The sequence below is a fragment of the Polistes dominula genome, unplaced genomic scaffold (genome assembly GCF_049000335.1).
Source record: "Polistes dominula isolate Pdom_NZ unplaced genomic scaffold, Pdom_raw_medaka contig_73, whole genome shotgun sequence".
Taxonomy (NCBI): domain Eukaryota; kingdom Metazoa; phylum Arthropoda; class Insecta; order Hymenoptera; family Vespidae; genus Polistes; species Polistes dominula.
Window position 1 is genome coordinate 1,814,322 of NW_028300951.1, and position 24,432 is coordinate 1,838,753.

The 24,432-nt window shown below is 28.1% G+C and overlaps 5 protein-coding genes across 7 annotated transcripts in view; 1 reads left to right on the top strand and 4 right to left on the bottom strand.

The window, feature by feature from the left end:
* Positions 1-13,114, bottom strand: part of LOC107070072 (uncharacterized) — a 46,980-nt gene extending 33,866 nt beyond the window's left edge. Inside the window, exons 1-2 of one of the 2 annotated variants that reach the window (XM_089171994.1) lie at positions 12,313-13,114; positions 10,611-11,194 (exon numbers count right to left, since the gene is read on the bottom strand). The gene's annotated coding sequence lies outside the window, so the exon portion shown is untranslated. Of the gene's footprint in view, positions 1-10,610; positions 11,500-12,312 lie in introns of those variants that run through there. The other variant, XM_089171993.1, reaches the window with a different exon arrangement.
* LOC107070071 (uncharacterized) overlaps positions 1-17,873 on the top strand; it is a 61,946-nt gene extending 44,073 nt beyond the window's left edge. For both annotated transcript variants that reach the window (XM_015327927.2, XM_089171992.1), the window contains 4 exons: positions 13,539-13,744; positions 14,204-14,403; positions 16,749-16,990; positions 17,068-17,873. In XM_015327927.2, the coding sequence (XP_015183413.2) occupies positions 13,539-13,744; positions 14,204-14,403; positions 16,749-16,990; positions 17,068-17,361 (942 nt within the window). In that variant the 3' untranslated portion in view covers positions 17,362-17,873. The remainder of the gene's footprint in view (positions 1-13,538; positions 13,745-14,203; positions 14,404-16,748; positions 16,991-17,067) is intronic.
* Positions 14,420-16,634, bottom strand: pck (Claudin superfamily protein pickel). Its single transcript, XM_015327937.2, has 4 exons — positions 16,258-16,634; positions 16,100-16,166; positions 15,666-16,003; positions 14,420-15,580 (listed from the first exon to the last, which is right to left on the bottom strand). Exons 1-4 carry the CDS (start codon positions 16,292-16,294, stop codon positions 15,318-15,320), a joined length of 705 nt encoding a protein of 234 aa, XP_015183423.1. The 5' UTR covers positions 16,295-16,634; the 3' UTR covers positions 14,420-15,317.
* A 308-nt stretch (positions 17,874-18,181) lies between the features above and the next one.
* Positions 18,182-19,335, bottom strand: sinu (claudin family member sinuous). The gene is made up of 2 exons (XM_015327938.2): positions 18,720-19,335; positions 18,182-18,619 (listed from the first exon to the last, which is right to left on the bottom strand). The coding sequence occupies exons 1-2, from the start codon at positions 18,994-18,996 to the stop codon at positions 18,231-18,233; spliced, it is 666 nt and encodes a 221-aa protein (XP_015183424.1). The 5' UTR covers positions 18,997-19,335; the 3' UTR covers positions 18,182-18,230.
* Positions 19,336-19,443: 108 nt separating this feature from the next.
* Positions 19,444-22,176, bottom strand: LOC107070073 (deoxyribodipyrimidine photo-lyase). The gene is made up of 7 exons (XM_089171995.1): positions 21,814-22,176; positions 21,571-21,694; positions 21,173-21,501; positions 20,535-21,085; positions 20,216-20,457; positions 19,970-20,129; positions 19,444-19,848 (listed from the first exon to the last, which is right to left on the bottom strand). Exons 2-7 carry the CDS (start codon positions 21,677-21,679, stop codon positions 19,827-19,829), a joined length of 1,413 nt encoding a protein of 470 aa, XP_089028121.1. The 5' UTR covers positions 21,680-21,694; positions 21,814-22,176; the 3' UTR covers positions 19,444-19,826.
* Between the last annotated feature and the right edge of the window lie 2,256 nt (positions 22,177-24,432).

Sequence of the window (24,432 nt, forward strand, 5' to 3'; positions counted from 1 at the left end):
GAAGATTTGTAAGAACAATTGGAAAAGTTTTGAAGTACTTAAGTTTAGGGGGACAATGGAATAATTGACATATAAATGCATTTATGTGCATCCAAATGAATGTTATGAATGAAATTTATATTCTCTCTCTCACTTTTTATTTTTAAAATTAATAATAATAGTAATAATAATAGTAATGTTAAAATAATATTGTTATATAGGTACTATATTAATATATTAATATAGTATAATTAGTAATTTTACTTATACTATATTATTACTATATTATTTACTATTATATATTATATTATATTATACTGTATTATTAGTAATTATACTATTATAATATAATTAGTAACAATACTATATTAGTAATATAATATTAATTATAGTACACTATAGTAATAATCTATTAATTAATATATTATAATAATAATATTATATAAATATAATAGTATTATATTAATATACAAACATATAAAAGATTTCAAATCAAAGTTTCAATAATGTAACAAATAATGATTTAAAGTAACAAGATAAAACCTATCACCAGCTCACACATACACACACACACACGTGTGTGTTTACATTTGTTTTGACCCTCTCACCAAACGTGTATTTTTGGCAAACTATCAAGTATCATATTAATCAAATATTTTTCCTTTCTTCATTTGATATTATTACAAAAATACAGTTATTTCGAATAATAAATCCACTCTTCTCTAAACACGTAAATTAGATTCTTAAAATAAGAATAATAACCCGTTATTATTATTCTTTTTTTATTACCCGTTTCCTTAACCCTCCCCTTTTCCCTTTTCATCCCTTTTGTCGCACGAATATCTAATCTCAAACACGAAGTACACATTTTCTTATTTTTTTTTTTTATACTCCCCAACAAATACCAAGAAGTCTACTATTATTACTACTATTATTATTACTGTATATATGCGGTTACTATATTATGATATTCTATTGTCGTCCACTAAGATGTAGGAAAAGGGACGAGTAAAGGGGATGATGGGGTAGGGGGTTACTACTGTAAATTATCCCTGTCACGTGTTCCCAGTCTTATGAAAACGCTTTCCCTTCCAACTTAACGATTCATAAACTTCTCCTTTCGTCCTTATTACGAATCCATATTTACTTTCTGTAATCGTAAGATACGTAAACTCACGCGACACACACACACACACACACACACACACACACACGTATGTAAAATAAAATAAGAATTTGAAATGTAAATGTAATTGGATAAGAAAAATCTTACGACAGATCTAAATAAAAATTGATTTATTTCACTTGATTTTCTTAAACTAGAAAAATAAAGTAGTTTATTTAGTTATTTATCATTTTTTTATTGTCAATTTAAGGATATATTATTTAAGGTTATCTTAGTCCTTTGATTCTGTTAGTATTATTGGGATTTCTAGCACTTGAATACGCTATCTGGTGGCTAAATTCAAAATTAGAGTAGACAGGTCGAATTCATAGGCTACGTGGGATCTCTAGAACTTGAATACGCTATCTGGTGGCTAAATTCAAAATTAGAGTAGACAGGTCGAATTCATAGGCTACGTGGGATCTCTAGAACTTGAATACGCTATCTGGTGGCTAAATTCAAAATTAGAGTAGACAGGTCGAATTCCTAGGCTACGTGGGATCTCTAGAACTTGAATACGCTATCTGGTGGCTAAGTTCAAAATTAGAGTAGACAGGTCGAATTCCTAGGCTACGTGGGATCTCTAGAACTTGAATACGCTATCTGGTGGCTAAATTCAAAATTAGAGTAGACAGGTCGAATCCATAGGCTACGTGGGATCTCTAGAACTTGAATACGCTATCTGGTGGTTAAATTCAAAATTATAGTAGATAGGTCGAATTTCTACGCCACGCCTCAGCCAGAGATCCCAATACGATAGGTGGTACAGCATTATAATTTTATAAATTTTAAGCTTTTAAGGTTACAAATATCTTTTTCTATTTTTTTATGTTTTTTTTAGAAAAAATAATTTTAGGTTATTTATGTTTCAAGAGAAATAAGGAAAAAGATAATTAAAAGATAGCAAAAGGATTAATTTATATATGCATAAGTAAAATAATAAAAATTTAAAATGTAAATCTAATTGGGTAAGTAGAAATCTTAATGGGAATTTGTTACTAATTTTGTTATTATTATTATTATTATTATTATTATTGTTTTTCTTTTAAGTAGATTTCTTTTAAAAGATAAAAAAAAATGAAAAGATAATCAAAAGGGTTAGTTTATTTTCGAAAGATTATCATTTTGACATAAATAAGACAGAAGAAAATATCAAACGAATGTATGTATGTATGTATGTATATATATATATATGTATATGTTTAAGTACACACTATTATATACTACACCCTTTTGAATTTAGCGAGAGAACGAACTTTCCACCCTTTTTCTTTTATATTTCAAACGTGTATAAGTGGAAGAAGAGAACTTAAAAGAGAGTCAAGGAGGAGTTCGATAGGGGTGTCGTTTCTTTTTTTTTTTCTTTTTCTTCTACTTCTACTTCTTCTTCTTCTTCTTCTTCTTTTATTATTTTTAAATTAAAGAGACTAACACCTACGAGTTGATTAGTACCATTCTCTTCTCCTCGTGTATGGTGCTTGATATTCAAAGAGAAATAAAATATAAGATAAAGTATGAAAAAGAAGAAAAAGAAAAAGAAGAAAAAGAAGAAGAAGAAAAATAAGTAACTCGATTAAGTAATAAATTTGATGATGAAATCTACAACTGCAATGACTATACACACACACACACACACACACACACACACACACACACACACACACACACACACACGTTATCAATCGTATTGTCGATACATACATATCAATCAAACGTTTTTATAAATTTAAAAGTATACTAAAATAATGATACTCTAAAATGATGATACCAATTATGTTTTTACATGTATAGTATCACCTTTTTTCTTTTTTGTTTAACAAGATTGATCTAAATTCTAAATTGTAGTTTAAGAAGAGAATTTTTTTTTCGTAAACTTATAACTTTTTAACGTATTATTTTTACTAATTTCTCAGGAATATTTATATTTTTTCGATAAATATATAATATACTATATATATAAATAAATATAATATAAATTACAAATATAATTTATAAATATATTTTATATATATATATATAATATATATATATATATATATATATATATATATATATATATATATTAAATAATAAAACTAAATAATTATAACTAACTATAAATAAAACTATATATATATATATACTATATACTAACTATAACAATAACTAAATATTGTATATATATATAATATTATATAATTATATAATACATATAATATTTTATATAATTCTATAAATATAAATATATATTATATTATATTTATTATATTAATTATATTAAATTAATTATATTATATTTATTATATTTATATTGAATTTATTATATTATATTATATATATATATATATATTATAATTAAATAATAATAATAATTATATATAATATATTAAATAAAATATATTATATGTATAATATATATTATTAATTATTTTAATAATATATATATATATATATATATATATATATATATATATATATATATATTAAATAATAAATATATAAATAATATAATAAATATATATATAAAACGAACGAATCTCTTTATATAATATTTAATGGAATACTTTCCTCGAGTTTGCGAATCGAAAATGTTAGATGATAAAAAACAACTAAAAAAAAAAAAAAAAAAAAAAAAAAAAACAAGAGTTGAAAACTAAAACATCATCAACGATAAGGTAAAAGTATAAAGAAAAAGAAAAAGAAAAAGAAAAAAGAACCTAGAAATAAAAATTCCCCTATCGTACGTGACTAGCGATTAAAAAAAATAAATAAAAAGGTTACAGGGGTATTCTTCTACCGAATATTTCTCACCATTTTTTTTCTCTCTCTTATTTTTATTTTTTTTTTTTTTTACGCAAAAGATGAAACCAAATAAAAAAAAAAAAACACTTGAGAAATTTGGACACGTTTTGAACGTTGAAGACTGAAGGGTGGTGGAGAGGAGGTGAGATGATGAAAGGGGTGTAAGACAGTTATTGTTTAAACGTTAAGTCAATGATAAATCGTTGACAACATCCTATAGGAGGAAGGTTTCTCATTCTGGATTCCGTATTCGACATTTATCGTATGAATAACTGACCAGTTGTCTGACTATAGTCGAGGTATCATTACACATGGTACTACAGAGTTGAAAGGAAAAGGGGTAAGGGTAAGGGTAAGGGTAAGAGTAAGGGTAAGAGTAAGAGTAGGGTTAGGGTAGAAGAACAAAGAGGTATATCGTCTAGCAGACAACCAACCAAGCAACCAAGCAAGCAACCAAGCAACCAACCAAGCAACCAACCAAGCCGATCGAGGGAAAGGAGTTCTCCTCCTTTAGGTCATTTATCCTCCAACCAGGTGGACAAAATGGAGAATCGTTTGACCTTTCGTAGAACGTCATAAATCGTACCACGATTCATACTAGCCCCTTAACGTAAGACGAACTATATCTTTCTCTTTCTTTCTTTCTTTCTTTCTTTCTCTTTGTCTTTGATTTCAAACTGTTACTGTCTCTTCGTTGTGTCTGTCATCAAATTGGTTCTTTTTAGTGTGTGTCTAAGAGAATAGTCTATGTATAAAGTCGTTCGTCTTTTGTGGTGGTAGTAGTAGTAGTAGTAGTAATGCAATATCGAGAGAGGGAAAATGTTCTCTTTCTCTCTATATATAAGATAAAAGATATTGAGAGAAGAGGTAAAATGGAAGAAGAAAATAAGAAGAAGTAGAAGAAGAAGAAGTTGAAGAAGAAGAAGAGGAATCGTTACGTTTCACCTTGGGTCGTGTAATATCGATTGATTTACATTGACCGATTCGTCAATCCAACTATATATATACTATAATTAGTTTATATTAACTATATATACTATAATTAATTATATTATATACTATACTATATATACTATAATTTTATTACTATAATTTATATTAAATTAATATATATAATATATAAATAATAAAGTAATAATATTAAAATAAAATAAAATATAAAATTAATAATAATATAATATATATAAATAAATATATTAAATAATAAACATAGATAAATTAAATAAATATATTCATAATAATAAATATATATTATATTATTATTATATATTTTATTATAATATTAGAATAATAGTAATATATTAGTAAATATTTACTAATATATATAATAATAAAATATTATATATATATATATATATATATATATATATATAATAGTCGTAAAAGTAAAATGTCGCTTTCCAAATTTAAATTCAAACGAATAAATTTAAAAAAATAAAAAAAATAAAAACAAATTAAATCGTCGATTAATAAGAATTAAAAAAAAAACAAACTAAAAACAAAAATAAAATATCCTTGATAGATTTATTAGACTAATGAGTCTAAGTAGTAGTAATAGTAGTAGTAGTAATAGTAGTAGTAGTAGAAGTACATTTTCAGGACAGTAACTTCGATCGAAATACATAATATTCTTCGTATATATACTGAGGGGATGGGGAGAGAAGGGAGGACAGGGAGAAGAAGGAGGAGGAGGAGGAGGAGGAGGAGGAGGATAGAGGATAGAAGACCATATGTGCGAGCGATGCACATTTTCCTATATCAAACCCGGGTTATATTCGCCATCTGGATGAGATATACACGCCCACGCGCGTGAAAAGTGTATCGTACTGAACGATCGTGATCGTACGTGTGTGCTTGGTGCAGTATGTGTGTGTATATGTATGTATGTATGTATGTATGTGTGTGTGTGTGTGTGTGTGGTTAGGAAAAAAAAAATAGAAAATAAAAAGAGAGTCTTTTTCAAAGCTATCGATCGCGAGAAAAACTACCTATATATATATATATACTTACATTATATATAAATACATATATGTGTATGTGTATGTATTGAAAATCATAACCAGATTCGGCCATTTCACATAAATTATCATAAAAAGAGAAAATATCAAAAATGTTTTATGTTTAAACGTAATTAAACAAATATATATATGTATGTGTGTGTGAGTGTGTTTGTGTGTAGAATGATCCATTGTGTTGTATATATTTTATATAAATAAGTATTTGAAGTGCATTGATGTTTAAAAAAAAAAAAAGGGGGAATTTACACACCTTTAATTGCAATTTATACACACGTTTTAAATTTATCGTCAAACGTTTTGATATTCCATTTTATAAATCAAACTATCATTGACTATGATTTTTTTTTTTATTTGCTTTTTTTCTTGTTTCTTTTTTTTTGTTAATAGAAAAAACATTGAACGAATATATGGTATCCAATTATGGTTCATATTGCAAAGTATCAAATTTAAAATTGATTAAACGATTTAGTTTATCATTTTTTTTTTTTGATATATTATTTGTCTTATGAATATTATGAACGGAGTAAAAAATAAAAAAAATAAAAGACAAACAACTTAAAGAAAAGAATAATATCAAGTACGTTAACATTCACAACGACGACAACCTAATAGAAGTATAAAAAGAAAAAAAAGGAAAATAAGTATGATAAGATACGTATAAAGTTTAATTTGACAATTTGCAAAATTTCTTCGAATATAATATTTAATAAAGATGACAACATCGAACAATAAGTTTTTGCGCCGAATTTATATTACTCCCTTATTTTTTTTCTCTCAGACAGTTATACGTTAGTAGCGTGTGTAATAGGCAATTCTATTATCGATCCCTTTTCCTTATTATTCTTCTTATTTCTCTTCTTATTCTTATCCTCCGAATCTTAACTTAAGGCGTTATATTTCGTTTCTTGACAAAACAAATGGTTAGGATAGAAAATTATAGCAAACGATGTAAAAGGAAAAAAAAGAAATAATGTAATCATTAACATATGTAAGAAAGGGTAACTAGAAAAAAAAGGGGACGAAATGACTGTGAAAAGTATTTAAAACATAAAAACTGTTAAAAAAAACAAACAAACAAACAAATTTCAACAAAAAAAGTACGAAACAATAAGAAACATTTAGGTTAGGTATTATCACCTAAGTACAGGAGTGGGGGAAATTAAAAAAAAATGGATGACATGACTAAGAAGTATTTAAAAAATATGAAAGCTGATTACAAACAAAATATTCCGAAAGAAACATTTAGGTTAGGTATCACCACCCAAGTACAGGAGTGGGAGGAATTTAAGAAAATGGATGACACGATGAAGAGGTATTTAAAATATGAAAGCTGATTACAAAAAAAATTTCAAAAAAAAAAAAATGTGAAACAAAAGAAACATTTAGGTTAGGTATTATCACCTAAGTACAGGAGTGGGGGGAATTAAAAAAAAAATGGATGACATGACTAAGAAGTATTTAAAATATGAAAACTGTTTAAAAAAAAATTATTCCAAAAGAAACATTTAGGTTAGGTATCATCACCTAAGTACAGAAGTGGAGAGTATTAAAAAAAAAATGGATGACATGACTAAGAAGTATTTAAAATATGAAAGCTAATTACAAAAAAATTATTCCGAAAGAAACATTTGGGTTAGGTATCACCATCTAAGTAAAGTAGTGGGGGGAATTAAAAAAAAAATGGATGACATGACTAAGAAGTATTTAAAATATGAAAGCTAATTACAAAAAAAATATTCCGAAAGAAACATTTAGGTTAGGTATCACATCATCCAAATAAAGGAGTGGGGGAGATTAAAAAAAAAGTAATGACACTACACTGAGATATGACATGACATGATAGAGGTATTTAAAACATGAAAACTAGTTCAAAAAAAAAAATATCCCCCCTCTAAAGAAAAGCACTCAGGTATCACCACCTGAGTGCTTGGAGGAGGGGGATAAGAAAAAATACACATGAAGGAAAGAAATAAAAGTGAGTAGTGATTAGGGGAATCATAAAAGAACAAAAAAAAATAGAAGAAAAAAGGAAAAGAAAGAAGAAAATAGAGTACTAGGGGTTGGATCGAAGAAAGGAATGAAAAGAGAAGAAAAGAGAAAAGAGGAAATGAGTGAGGAAGGGGGTGGAAAGGTATAGGTAAGGGGATGAAGAGGAAACGTGTGCACGTTGTTGGGGTGACGTGCTTGGAAAGCGTGCACTTTGGCGCATCGTTCGTGGAATAAAGCTGATGGTTAGAGATGGTCATAGAAGATGGGGGGAAGGGTGGATAAAGAGTGGGAAGGAGGGAGGGAGGAAGGGAGGGGGTTCGCGTAACGATAACACGGAAGAATGGTTAAGGGTCCATCGATCGTTTTGAGCCCTCCGCGCGCGTGCTTGCTTGCTTGCTTGCTTGCTTGCTTCATACTCTTCGATAAAGTGTACGAAGAGGAAAGAGTGGGAAAGGGGAAGAACACGGGGTGGGTGGGAGGAGGTGTAGGAGGTAAAGGTGGTGCTGTTTCTAGTCAATCTATCCTATCGTTTCTAAATACACCTTGTATAAGTAAGAATCAAAATTCATGAACGGGATTCTCGGGGATCAGTCAATGTCCTCCTTCTGCTGGTCTCCTCTCTGCAACTTGGTGTCAATGTCCACCCAATATCATATACAGTACTAATATATTATATATATATATATATATATATGTATGTGTATATGTGTTTATTATTTTTTATTTTATTTTATATCTTATATTTTCTATGATTTTTCAATAATAGGTTTAATGTTTTATTAAAAGATATTAAATTTGTTATTCATGTTTCTATTTTTTTTTTTCTATATGTTTTAAATATAAAAACTATTTTATTATTTTAATATTCTAATATTCTAATATTCTAAATTCTAAATATATATATATATATATATATATATATATATATATATATATATATATAATTAATTTTTGTTGTAATTATATTTAATAATATTTTATATATATGTATATATATAAATTATAAAAATATTATAATAGTTATAATAAAATATTATAATATATTTTTTATAATATTATATATTTTATATATATATATATATATTACTATTATATATTATTTTTTATTTATTTAATATTTATACAATTTTTCAATGAAACGAGTTCAATGTTTTATCAAAACATAAAACATTGGTTATCAATGTTTCCATTTATTTATTTGACTTTTAACTTTTTTTTATTATTCTTTAATTATTTCTTACTTACTATCTTTATTTTTCAGTCTCACGATGTATATATGCGTGTGTGTGTGTGTCGTGCGACTGGACAATAAAAAATAGAAAAAAAGAAAAAAAAAAAGAAAACTTGACCTTGTACGATGAATTAAACGACGGCGTATGCCACGGTCGCGAGACCAACCCCCTGGTACCAACCCTCTTCTTCTCTCCTTTTTTCTCTATATATACTTTCTATGTGTGTATATGTTTTTTTTTTTTTTTTTTTTTTTTTTTTTTAATTAAATTCCTTCATCGAGAAACGAGAGAAATGGGGAAAGGGAAAGAGAGAAGTAGTCCATGAGGCGAGTAGCTTTTAATTAGCCGTCGATGCGAATGTTTGTCACAGTCCGAGGGACGAACGTTCAAAAGAATTTTGTTCAATTAAAAAAAGAACAAAAAATAATATTGATAATAATGATGATGATGATGATGATGATGATGGTGGTAGTGATGATGATGATGATGATGATAGAAACCAATGAGAAATAGAAATAAAATAAAAAAAAACCAAGAAACTGACTAGCGTTATGTAATCCTCCCCCTTCAACTCCCACCCCCAATTCCATCCTTCCATCTTTCCCGAAGGAGTTTGCGGCCGATTTCTTCCTCCTCCTTTTCCTCCTCCTCCTCCTCCTCCTAATCCACCTAACCCCCTATTTTTCACCCTACAATTATCCCCATCATTTATTTTTGACTTTAATCATAATAAGCCCAATGTCTGTCTCCCTCGACACAATGAAGAAATGAATTGTAACAAGGGTAGAAAAAAATACTTTTTTCTTCATTTTAATCCACAAAACAGGGATGAGGGTTGTACAAGGACCAAAATAAAGGTACCGAATAAGAATGATTCTCATCATCATCATCATTATTATCATCATCATCATCATCCTGTGCATTGGATCTCGAGACACACACGTGATATCCTCGCTGTGATACCAAAAGCCTTCCCTCCCACTCACCCTCGACTATCGATCGGCTTCAGATCGATCCGGCGTGTACGTAGAGAGAGAGAGAGAAAAAAAAAGAAGAAAAATGACGGATAGACGGGAGAGGGCGCGTAACGAGAGAAGGACAAAGATAGACAGACAGACAGACAGATAAATAGATAAATGGATAGATGGATGGATGGATGAATAAAAATAATGGTATCCTAAGTGAACGAATCAGGTGGTAGTGATGATGGTTATGATGGTAGCAAGGATACGCCAAATAATATTAATGAATAAAAAATGATATCAGAAGTGAACAAACCAAGGTGGTGGTGGTGGTGGTGATGTTGGTGATGACAGTGATGGTAGCAAGGATACATCAAATATGAAAAATAAATAATAATAATAATAATAATTATTGAAAAAATATTAACTATTATTATTATTATTATTATTATTATTTATTATTATTATTGTTATTATTACTAACCTTAATAAAATAAAGTATTAGAAGAGTAGAAGGATGATCTGCAAAAAAAATGGCGCGCAGGAGCGTGTGTGTGAGGGTTGTTCGCCGTGATGAGGTCGATGACGACGACGACTACGACGACGACGACGACGACGACGACGACGACGACGACGACGACAACGATGACGATGAATATAGTCTTTGGTGACAACAGCCAACGGGTTGTTGACGCTTTTGACAGTTAGATCATCGAGCGTCGATAACCAGAATCGCGAACTTGCTCTTACGCACAAGTGCGCTCGTCAGGTAACGTCTATGATGAGCATTGCCGCTAAATTCTTCCCGGTAACCGATTTTTTTATTGTCCTTTTTCTTAATTTTATTCTTAATCCTGTTACTGCTGCTGCTGCTGCTGTTGCTGCTGTTGCTACAGTTGCTACAGTTGCAGTTGCAGTTGTTGTTGTTCTTCTTCTTCTTCTTCTTATTAATATCGTTATTATTATTGTTGTTGTTTTTATTGTTGTTGACGTTTAGATAAACGTTATCGTTGTTCACGTAATGTTCGTCAAAATTTTTCACGGCGTTCATGCCAATTCAAGATAGACCTGGGGGTTGGTTAAAGGGTTTGGGGGTGAGCTGATCTCTGATGTTTGCGTAGTTTTGTTAATCATTCGTCACCACTTTTGTTTTTCTATTTGTTTGTTTGTTTGTTTGATTTGTGTGTGTGTTTTTTTTTCTCTTTGTCTCACTCACTGTCACTCTCTTTCTCTCTCGAAAAAATAAACGACGACGAAAAAGAGGAGGAGGAGGAGGAGTAGGAGGAGGAGGAAAGAGGAACTTTTTTTTGTCAGCAGCGTTAAAATTCTTTGAACAAAACCCCCTTTATTTTTTTTTTTTTTCTTAACGTCGTTCGTACCTTTTTCTACTACAATTACCTAAAAGAACCTTTTCCTTAAATCCTTTAGATGAGACAACAACAATCTTACGATCTTCGTTTATCTTAATATCATTTGTTGTCCTCCTAACAGTTCTTATCCTCCTTCTCCTCGTAATAATCGTCGTTTTATTATTATTATTAATAATAATAATAATATTATTATTATTATTATCTTTTGAACACTGGTTAGAACAATCGTATAACATGTCGAGTATGTATATTAACACTTATTTTTCTACGATGTTTAATATTATATTTGACAATTCACTCGGATAAATCCTTTTCCTATCTCCACCACTAAAAAGAACTGTGCTGTCGTATTTAGCAGCATACACACATGAAGGATAATAAATAAACGAGGGGAGAGGAAGGGGATTGATTGGTGGGTTTGGGCAGGGGGGGGGGTAAGAAAAAAACAAATTTTTTTTGTTGAAAAATGACCAAAAAAAAAAAAACTAAAAAACGGGGTGGATTGTGTTTAAATGTTTTTTTTCTTTTTTCTTTTTTTTTGGTAAGTACGAAATTCTTCTTTTGATTGAAAGATTAAAAGACAAACAGACAGACAGACAGACAGACAGAATGAGAGAAAGAGTAACGGAGAAAAATGGAAAGAATAAAAAGAAAAGGAAAAAATGAGAGTAAAAGAAAAAAAATGAGAGGAAAAGGAAAAAGAGAGGAAAGGAGAGGAGAGGAGAGAGAGAGAGAGAGAGATTAAAAGGAACTGAAAAAACACTCGAGAGAGAGAGAGAGATAGAGAAAAAATGTAGAGAGAAGGAAGACGCGCACGATTTCACTACTGATTGGTGCTGAGACTGGTGTGCTACTGCTGATACTGGCTGCCTACTGCTACCGCTTGCCAGTGGAAGATATAAACGAGCGGCTTTGGGTTTCTCTGCGCGCGCGAGAGAAACATATAGAGAAAGAGAAAGAGAAAGATAGATAGATAGATAGATAGATAGATAGAGAACGAACGAGTGCGAGAAAAAGGGGTGAAGGGGAGGACGCGAGTCCGCCACACGAGCGAGGGTGGCTCTCAGCAGCGCCCGAGGTAGGCAACCGGACTGACACGGAATACTCTCTTACGATATGGGAGTCTCTCTTTCTCTCTTTCTCTTTGTCTTTAAAACGTGATGGACATCACCACTACCACCACCACGACTGCTTTCAACCACCACCACCACCACCACCACCACCACCACCGTTAGCTTTACCCTACTCGGCGCCGAAGCACCACAAGAAAGCACTGCGAGGGTGGAGAAAAGACCAAAGCCAGCCACCCAGAGCTTGCGCTCTTCTATCTCTCTCTCTTTCTCTCTCTCTTTCTATTTCATCCTGTTAAAACGTTGCACACCGTGTCCAAGTCGGCTTGTCTTTTTATCGTTTTTTTTTCTTCTTCTTCTTCCTCTTCTCAACTTATTCTACAAATTCTCATTTAAAACGTCTCATCTTTTACCTATCATCAATTTTTAACCAATCCCCTCTACTAAACTAAAATAATATTTGATGGAAATATTTCTAATAGAGATTTTATATATTTTGTTGTTGTTGTTGTTGTTGTTAAATGTTTCAAGATGCATTTTATGATCTTTCTTATTAGGTATAATAATTATTATAATTTAAAAATAAATAATATAATAAATAATAATATAAAAATATATCAAATTATTATCTTACAATATATTATATTATATTATATTAATATTTTTAACGTGATAAACTATTGTTCATTATCTTTTAATTACTAATATTCTCATTGTCTATTAACAACCCGCTAATATTTTTAATAAGATCGATAGATCGATTAATCGTTTTGAATTTAAAATTAATTACAACAATACCCATATTTAACTTGAAGATTATTAACATAAATATTTTGTTTTTATTTTTTACTTTCATTACTTCTCTCTTTTTCTTTTTCTTTCTCTTTCTATTTTTTTCCTTTTCATTTCATTTCATTTGATTGATTTTTTCTTTTCATTTATTTGATTCAATCGAACGGAATAATATTTCAGTTGGATGGTAGAATGCACGCAGGCCAGGGTCGAAAAAGTTGTGGTGGTGTCGGCCGTAACTTAGCCGACGCTTTGATCAAACTAGGTGCCTACAATACGCGCTTTATTTCCGTCGTTGGCAATGACGAGCCTGGGACTGCTATATTCCACAGTTTGAAGGGTGGTGGTGGGACCTTGGAACATTCCTCCAATATATCCACGGCTAAGTATGTTTATTTTCTTATACATTTTTTTTTTCTTTTTTATATTATCTTTAAAATATTGGAATTTGATAAATGCATTTAGAGAAGAAGGTGGTTGGCTCGTAAAAGTTCATACAGATTTTGTTTACAATTAAATACAAACTTTCTTGACAATATATAATTTATGTAGATATGTTATATAGTAAAATTTAACAAAACGTATGAATTTTATTTAACTAATTACGTAAATTATTTAAAACAATTTAATCATTGTGTAATGATGATAGTGGTGGTGGTGGTGGTGGTTGTGTGTGGTGGTGTTAGACGATTTTTCTTATCCTTTTTTGTTTGTTTTTTTTTAAATTTTATTTAATAAAACTTTGATAAGATATAATGTGATTAGAATATTAACATTATTAGTTGGAATGTTTTAAATTATTAATAAATATTTTTGTTTGTTTGTTTGTTTTTTTTTTATTATAGTTGCACCGCGATAATCGATGCTAAAGGTGAATGTTGCTTCTATGTTGGCGAAATGGATGCATTCGCTGCAATTGATACCGATTTAATAAAAAAATACCAAAAGCAATTGGAAGAAGCTAGCATTATCGTCATCGATGCCAATTTACCCACAGAAACTATGGCATTGATCTTAGATATTGCCACCCACGCAAAAATTCCAGGTTAGTGATAAATCGATTTAATTGTATACCCATCTTTTATTTATTTATATTCTTTCTTTATTTTGTTTGTTTGTTTTCATTATATATTTTATTTCTTTCAACGTACCCATAAAATATATATATATATATATATATATATATATATATATATATATATATATATATATATTTTATGGAAAATAATTTTATATTAATTTTTAATGTATATAATATCTCTTTGAATAAACTAATGGACGAAAACATTATTAAAGTTTATAAAACGATCGATTGAAACTTTTTCATTTTTCTTTGTTCTTTTTATATCCACGATTTCGTGACGATCGTATCAAAATAACGTTTAATAATTAATCATATTAATATATATGTTATTTTAATAATAATAATAATAATAATAATAATAATAATAATATCATATAATAGTTATTCAAAACTCTTGTAATATAAAAAAATTATAAAAAGCAAAAAACAAAACATCAAAATGAACAACTAACTTAATCGTTGAGTACTAATTCGTTAAACGAAAATACAGATCATCGGTTATCAAAGTAAAAAAAAAAAAAACAAGAAAATCTATGTGCTAATAATCGTTTACAGGTAACTCAAGATCTAAAAAGAAAAATATACGTAATGATATTTCAAATTATCAAACTAAGTTTCTAATTTTATCTGCTTTTTTTCTCTCTTTTTCTTAATTTTGAAGTTAAATTTAATATATATATATATAAATTTAAACAAACAAAATATTATCAGTCTCCCTACTTAACTTGGACGGAACGATATTGTACTATATCGCATTTTGAACACCTCTTCTTATCATACTGAATGAAATACAATTGTATCTTTGTTTCATGTTATATAAACTATAAAAGATTCTATATATATATATATATATATGTTTTGTTCGTTACTTCTGATTATATGTATCCACTTCTTGGTGGTGCATGATGACTTTGTGGATTAGGTTGCATTTGCATCACAAGATTTCGTGATTCTTTACGATATGTATAACCTGCTCGTGCATTTAAATATAATAAAAATGCAGCTAACGAATGTAACATAAAAGATATAACAGCGAGACCATAAGACCATGATAAGTGATTGAAATTTGGATACATTAACCAATCCCTGCGCCAACACTGACCTCCAAATATTGCGACTGCCAAAAATAATAAGGCACCTTAAAATATCAAACAAATTATTAACATTAATATTTTTCTTTTATATAGAAAATTAATTAAAAATAATATCTTAATATAATTTACCAGTTGTAGCATTGAATATAAATGCTGCAGCAGATAAAATCCATTCATAGTGCAATACAAATCTCAAAGGCCATCTTATTAAAATTAATACAATAATTGCTTGAGAAGCAAATGATAATATTAAAGATAGTGTTACAAATGCTTGTACGACCATAAGCCAAACTGGTAATAACCATTCTCTTATGACAAAGTATTCTTGTGAAAAAACATGGTGACATCCATCGAACAATTTATCAAACTGATAATACGGATAGCGAAATTGATCAAAACAATACTCCCAAAGACCCATATGTTTGAAGGTACTAAAGGTGTCATGATACGATTCAATCCAATAAGGACTAAAAACAAACATAATTGTTATTATTTCATAATAGAATTTGTCTTAATTATTATAGGTTATTACATTTTTTGTTTCTATAGGTTATATTAATTACCTTGTAAAAGACATCAACAAAAGTAATCCAGCAATATATGTTATAATTCCTCCAAAAACTACAGCATCTATTTAGGAAAACATTAAAAAACATTAATTGTATTATTATTTGAGGTTATGTTATAAATATTAATGATAATAATTTAAATAATATCTTACTTGATGCTTTTGGATAATCTTGTTTGTCGACCGTCATTTTTGTTATCTTTTTTTTCTCAATATTCTTTATATATTTAAAAATATTATTGAAAATAATCAATTCTCACAAAATATTGTTCCCACTAAAGTTGATGTCACTTGTGTTTCAATACCTGCCACACCTTAATGTTGCGTTTTCACAATACCAATTAACATAGAAAATTTTGATTATGACATTAATCAATTTTTTAAAGAAATTATTGTATTATCAATCACGAGTAAACAATTATTTATATCATTATAAAATAAAAAATAATATGTTTATTACATATTAATGAAAATTAAATAAAGTTGTTATTACGAATTAATAACGAGCGCATGTGGCACCATCTTCTGAAATATATTTTAATTAATCAATGGCGCGTAATTTAAATTTCAATTTATTCAGCTTTAACTTATGATTATTTCTTATTCTCTAATTTTATATTATTTACATTAATTTTGTGCTTCAGTTTGGTACGAACCAACGGATATACGTGTGGCAACAAAAATATTTGAAATTGGATCGCAATGGGAAAATGCATTGCATTTTATATCACCTAATAAATATGAATTATTAGTCATAAGTAAATATTTGGGTTTACCAGTACCCGACAATAAATCAATTACATTGGATGATATAAACGAAATAGCAAATCATTTAGCAAAACACATTCCAGTAATCATAAGTACTTTAGGATCAGAAGGTGTTTTGGTAAGTATATATTACATGCTTTTAAAATAAAACTTATTTTTTAGTTATATTTTAACAATAATGTTTAACTATTATAGATAACACGTGAAGCTGAAAGAACTGACCCTTTTTATGATGAAAATGGTATTCTGATAAAGAACGGTGCAATTAATTCTCGATTATACAGACCGTTATCTCAAATTTCCAAAAGTTCAAATGAAACATTCAGCACCAGTGGTTGTGGTGATTGTTTCGCAGCAGGAATAATATATGGTATTCATAAAAATTTGAACGAAGAAAATTGTATAAATTTAGCTCTGAAAGCAGCTGATTTATCTTTGAAATCTTATCAACCTGTTCCTTCAACATTATCAAATCTCGATGAAGCATAAATTATTAAACTTATGTGTACAATAATTTTCACATTTTTCAAATTTGTCAATAAAATAATTTCATTATATTATATTGTGTATTTGATTGTTTATTTTAATAAACATACGTTATAATATAATATACATCAGTTAAAAAATGTTCTTATCTTAATTCTTAAAACAAACGCAGATCTTTCTAATGTACGCCTAAAATTGTACTCTTGGACGGAAACTACATGATCATTGTATTTTTGTTTAATACAAACATTATACAATATAATGTTAATGTATCGTACATTTAAATATTAGTATTGTGAAATTATAGCCTATCAGGCATGAAACATTGTGCCTACAAATACTGAATAATTAATACCCAAAACATGTAACAATATTATAAATGTATATTGCAATTCATTGAAAATATCTTTATAGATATAACAACAATAAAAAAGTAATAATATTTAGCAAAAAAATGAAAAAGAATTTTTTGGCAAATTATTAAAACGGCTTAAATAAAATAATCTTTCTTAACATGTTTAAAGGCAGTTTTGTTATATAGTCTATATATCTATATATAAAAAAAAATAATGTATATATATATATACAAAATAATATATCTTTAAAAAGATATTAGTTTCCTGTTATTTAATATCTAAATAATACTTTTGAAGTATTATACAAAAATATATAAATCTTTCATCTCGATACCTTAATTTGTATAATATAATCTAATGTGCAAAATATATATATATATAAATGTGTATATAAACCTAATCATCTTATTCTTATTTTTGTTTTCATTATGGACGGTAATCGGAGAGTTAACAGATACAAAAATATCTGTACGTTATTAAAAATAAAATGCATAATAATATGCAAGGTGTTTTCACTTATGCACGAGATTCAAGTTGAAATTTAGTTTGAGATTCTGTAACATATTTACGTTTTTTATATTGAATATTAGCTTCGACGTGAAGCAGAGCACTTGCTATAAGCATCAGTACACTTCCAACTACACCTAATCCAAAAGACCATCCTAAGTAATTATTTGTATGACCGGGCATCCATTCATCCGCATTTCCAAGACAGGCAAATATAATAACAGCGATGCAACCGCTAATGCCACCAACTAAGACCATATATGCGATGATCTTGATAAGCTGTACATATTGTTTCTGTTCTTGACCACAACACAAAGCATATAATAAAATACCAACGAATGATATTAGACCAAGCAGAAAGCAAACCGTGAAAAAGAATTGTGTGGCTATCATAAATGCTGCAACAGAAAACATAGTTGTTTATAATGAATTGTCATTAAATAGTCATTAAGTAGTTATTAATAATCAAAGTATACTTTATACAATGTGTAAACTTACAAGGTAATAGAAAACCACGAATTTCAGAATAACCTTTGGTAAATGGATCATATACCCATCTGCAGCCAACAAAAAAGCGAGTTGGTGCATCTGCTTCACGAGGATTTGGTAAAGATCTAAAGCAATGAGTCCAAAGGCCCAACTTGTCAAGTTGTGCACTGGTGATTCGATAATCACTTACTAACCACGCGGGTGTACCAAATGCTATGCATACACATAGAAATGCCAATAAAAACACACCTATTCCTACATTTCCTGATAAACTTCTTTTCTTCATGATTAATTTTAAACCAATTAACGCTTTCCTTTAATTATACTTTTCTTTTTTCTTTTTTACTCACTGTACAATGTATTACAACGATACACTGAAAGTAAGATTCTACTATTTATTATCAAACGTTGTCTCACTCACGGTATTAACCGCACCCCAAGAAAAATTTCAAACTACCGTGCCACACCCAACAACTTGCGTGTGTGTTTTTTATTTGTGTATCACACAATATGTCATAATATTATACAGAACTGTTCTTTTATGTTAGACCCACCCAATTCAATTTTATTTAGCTTTACTCGATGTGACCTAATCTTTAAAGCTACTACACAACTGTCTTGTAAACTTAAATTGTGTCATTGACTAATACTGCGCATGCGCCGTATACGACTACGTATGAATCAATGGCGCGATTTAATTATAGATTTGAAAATAATATAATGACTAATAACATATTTCAATTATTTTTTATGTCATTCGTATTCATTATATACATATATATTTTTTTTCATTTCTCGTTAAAAATATTAACGATACTACAATGACAGATAGAAAGTAATGAAATAATTTATTCATGTAATGATAATTACGAGATGATTCATTGCCATTCGAACTCTATTCTTACGTCGTTTGAAATACTTCATGTCCTTGCTTGACAATCGTGAGAAACTTGTTTTTTTTTTCTTTTTCTGTTACATTATACGCTGTTCACAATTTCAGGGTTATTATATGCATAAAGACACACGCAGATTTTATTTCTCATTGTGACATCTTATGAAATCCAATCTCTCAATTGTTCATTTGTTTCTTCATTTCTTTTTATTTTTTTTTTTTTTTTACTTTTCTTTTGTATGTAATCTAGTTTATTTTTTTTTTTTTTTAAGATTTTATTACAAACTTGCATAATATAATAATACATACAAAAATAGATTTAAAAAAAAGCGTTAATTTTTAATAAATAACTTTACATTATATTTACTTGAATAATTTCTGCTTTTTCTTTTTCGACCATTTGGCTACAAACGCTTTAACATCAAACTTTCTTTTACATCCATTATAATTCATAAATCTTATTTTTCCAAATATATCACGTTCTGTAAAACCTTGATCATGAATACCACAGATTGACCACATACAACCTAAAGATAAAATAAAAACATTTTAACATTTATCTTCTATAATGAACAGATTTATAAATTGGTATGAAACAAAATTGATGACGCACCAACATAACCATTAGGATCATTCCCATCTAAACTGTATTTGTCATTTAATAAAAGTGCCCATTCGAGAGCTTCTTCTGGAGTTGGACTCCATTCTAATATTTTTTTAGCCCAATACATTCGTAAAAATCCATGCATTTTTCCTTCCTGTACTAATTGATTTTGAGCTGCATTCCATAAATCATCATGCGTCAATGAATTTTCCAATTCATTCAAATTATATAAATACTCACGTTTATCATTTCTATAATAGATTTATACATATAAAAAAACAAAAAAAAAACAATTAATGTAAAATAAAAAGATGAATGAAACTATTACCTATGTTTATTCAAAGTTTCTATCGCCCATTCATAAGCACCTTTCATACTATCATAATTTTCATTATAAAAACAAAAATTGTCACTTAGTTCACGACGAATGATAGCTTCTTCCATAAAAACTTCAGTAGACCTTTCCATGGTTTTTTTATATTCCATTACTTCTAAGATACAACGTTGTACTGATATCATACCAAAATGAAACCAAGGTGACAAATGACTAACAGCATCGGTTACTGGATCATTACGTTTTGAATGATATTCCCTTAAACGATTTTTTATAAAACTATCCAATTGTAAAATACCACCGGTATATCCAGGTTTTGCCCATGTGACCTCTTTAACCGTTTTATCAACTTTTACATTTTTTAATGCATTGTCCCAGTCATTTTTTGGAAATGATTGTTTTGTAGAATATTCATGTTTGGTAACTGGTGGAAAACTGGTTAAATATTCTTTCAATTTAGAAGTTATTTTTGGACGTATCGTTCTTGCAGCATATTCTAATTTATCTGAAGCCAACCAACATGGTACAATATTGTGTGCATCTACCTTTACAAACAAATATACAAAATTACTAATAATAATAATAATAATAATCAATGAATATTTGTTCTATAGAAAATCTATGATATATACTTGACACATAGGAACATCATCTGGTAGTTTGTCCATCACATCATTGACCCAACCCATTGGTAATTTTAATGGAAAAAAATCTGTAATAACTGCACCCATGTGATACTTTTTAACAAAACTTGGTACTACTGAACTTGGTTCACCGTCCAACAGATGAAAATTAATATTCAAATCTGTACATTCTTTTTCTATTTCTTTTAAACCATGTAATAAGAATTTATAATGGCGCATTGTTGAATTCAGAAATTTGGGTAATATACAGAAACAAATGTGAAGTGGTACTTTATTTTTTATAGCAGTTCTTTGTGCAAATAAAAATGCCCAATTATCTAAAATAATGTTACACCTGTTATATTAATATTGTTTTCAATGAAACATTGTTATAATATATATTTTACCTTGAACTCTAGCATCGCGACACATCCAATACAAAATACCTTTACAATCATTTATCTCATTTGACTTTTTTAACAATTTAACCCTTTTTTTATTAAACTGAAAGTCCATCACTGAATCTGCTACCTATGGGTACAATTAAATTCATATATACATGTAAACGATATGTCATAATTAAATATAAACAAATAATAATATTTATATATAAGATTATTTGCATAAACAAAAACCAAACCCATGCTCACGTTCTTTCTATCATTTTCTATTTTGGTTATTAAATCTACTGATTTCAATTTTTTTTTGGTGGTTCTTCCGCCATTATTGTTTGTAAAACACTCTTCTCACTTGTTTTATATTGAACAAAAAAATTAATATAAAGAAAATAATTATTGTTATTAAGTACAATGAGTTTAATAATAAAAACAATCACTGAAAACGTGGTAGTATTTACGCGCCAAAGGATCACAACTAACTGAATGAGTAAGTCAAGTTAAAGTAGAGATCCTGTATCGTTCGTTATTTATATTTAAATAATACTTAAATTATTTTTATTAAAATAAAAAAATAAAAAAAAAATAAAAGAAGATAAATCTTTATACTGTCTAAAATTATATAATATTTTATGATAACAAAATATTATCTATTGTTATTATATTTAAATTTATTGTATTTAACCACTGTCGGTATTGCAGATTTCTTCAATTGAAATGTCATGAGATGGTAAGTTCATATTCGTACTTACCGATTCAGTATGGTAACTTTGTGTTATACCACAGATGGTAAGATAAAATCCAAAAGACAAATGTGAAATAATTGAACATATTTTTATATATATGTATACGTATATATGTATGAAATATAATATTATTATAAATGAATATAAATTTATTGACATAAATTTAACGAAATAAATTAAATTCCCTTTTCGAATGATTTAATTTACCCTATAGAACCCCATTTTATCCGATTACGAGTTTTTCATTATAAACGATGGGGGGGGGGGCGATGACTATGTTTATAAAGAGATATTTATTAAAATGACCAAAAAAAAAAAAAAATGGAAAGGAAAGAAAAATATGAAAATATCTTTAAGGATAAACTTTGTGAAGAAAGTAGGAAAATGTGTTAGATGAGTTTTACGGAAAATCTAAATTTTACAAATGATCGAAACGTTCTCTCATAATAGGAAAGTATAGAATCGAGGAATAGGAGGAGGAGGAGGTTAACTCGGATCGTTTATCCCGAGGGAGAAGAAAAATGATTGTTCCAAGTTACTATATATATATATAACTAGTATACTAGTAAACCTAACCTAACCTATCAAGCTAGCAATCTAGTTGCCTGGCCAAGAGGTTCTGCTCATTTTTCTTAGAAAAAGAAAGAAAATTCGTCGCTTTTCTATTCCCCTTTCCCTTCTCCCCCCTCCCCCCAAAAAGAAACCGTAGGACATATAAACAGGCTGTTAGAATGTCATTCAAGTTATTCTATATATTCGTTTTCCTCCATTTTCCTCATTTTCACGTAAAACCGGAAACACACACACACACACACACACGAGGGAAACATCCGATTATTCAAACGGATGAAACGAGAGAAAATTCCCCACCAGCGTGAGAATGAATTTCCCTATATACTAGGAGTTTATGTTAACGATGGAAGAGAAAAATTCCGGGAGAGATGATGGTGATGGTTGTGGTGGTGGTGGTTATCCTACGGGATACCCTCGATTCAATGAGATCCTGATCGGTTTTGGGAATAGAGGATGCGTTTTGACGATCGTATGTCAAAGTTAAAGAGATTATGATACTTTAGTTTGTGACGTTTTGTCATCATCTTTGACAACATTGTCAAATTTATTTTATATTATTCTTATTTTTATTATAAATATATAACATATTATTATATTGTAGAATAAATTGAATAATATAAAAAGATAAAAAAAAAAGAGAATACGATGCAACAGATGCAACAACATAGATTTTTATTATTATTATTATTATTATAATAATTATTATTATTATTATATATTATATATTTGTTTTATATTGTTTAAAATATAAAAAAGAAAACACAATTGTGTAGAAGTTATGGATTTTGATATGATATTTATTTTCTATGTTTTTCTATCTAGTGGCAAGTTTAATATACACGTATGAAAGTGAGATAGTTAGTTAAAACAATAATTTTGTATTTTTTATATTGTTTTTTTTATTTTTCCACGAAGTAGGAAAAAATCCTTGGAAATTCTATGATACCCTGTTTCGAAACGAGAAAAAGTAGCACTCCTTCCTCTCTCTCTCTTTCTCTCTATTTCTCTTTTTCTATCGTACTATGTTTTGTTAAAATGTTGCAATTACTAGGATACGATTGTGTTGATAATATACTTGGTATATATTTAATATATATATATATATTGAGTATTTTGTTATTATTATTAATATATTTTAGTTATATATTATTTTATAATTATTAAGTATATATTTAATATATACCAATTATTATACTATATAGTAGAATAAAGTTAAGTTACAAAATTTTACAAATTTATTTAATATATATAAATATAATATTTTAATATTAATATTAAAATAAAAAATATAAATATTAAAATAAATAAGATATAAAATACATTAAAAAAAATATATATATATATGTAATAAGAGAGAGAGAGAGAGTTATATATAATTAAATATTTAATATAAATATTAATATATATTTAATATATACCAATTATTATACTATATAGTAGATTAAAGTTAAGTTACAAAATTCTACAAATTTATTATATATATATATATATATAATTATAAATAATATAAATAATTTTAATATAAAATAAATCATAGCTAAAAAACAAGTTTGTG

Excerpts from the sequence above, each read along its gene's own strand:
- pck (XM_015327937.2), bottom strand. The coding sequence starts at position 16,294 with ATGACGGTCGACAAACAAGATTATCCAAAAGCATCAA. Across the intron at positions 16,167-16,257 it reads AGATTATCCAAAAGCATCAA|ATGCTGTAGTTTTTGGAGGA; the intron begins GTAAGATATTAT and ends TTTCCTAAATAG. Across the intron at positions 15,581-15,665 it reads TATATTCAATGCTACAACTG|GTGCCTTATTATTTTTGGCA; the intron begins GTAAATTATATT and ends TGATATTTTAAG.
- sinu (XM_015327938.2), bottom strand. The coding sequence starts at position 18,996 with ATGAAGAAAAGAAGTTTATCAGGAAATGTAGGAATAGGTGTGTTTTTA. Across the intron at positions 18,620-18,719 it reads TCGTGGTTTTCTATTACCTT|CATTTATGATAGCCACACAA; the intron begins GTAAGTTTACAC and ends TTTCTGTTGCAG.
- LOC107070073 (XM_089171995.1), bottom strand. The coding sequence starts at position 21,679 with ATGGACTTTCAGTTTAATAAAAAAAGGGTTAAATTGTTAAAAAAGTCA. Across the intron at positions 21,502-21,570 it reads TCGCGATGCTAGAGTTCAAG|ATAATTGGGCATTTTTATTT; the intron begins GTAAAATATATA and ends ACATTATTTTAG. Across the intron at positions 20,130-20,215 it reads TGATCCTAATGGTTATGTTG|GTTGTATGTGGTCAATCTGT; the intron begins GTGCGTCATCAA and ends TTTTATCTTTAG.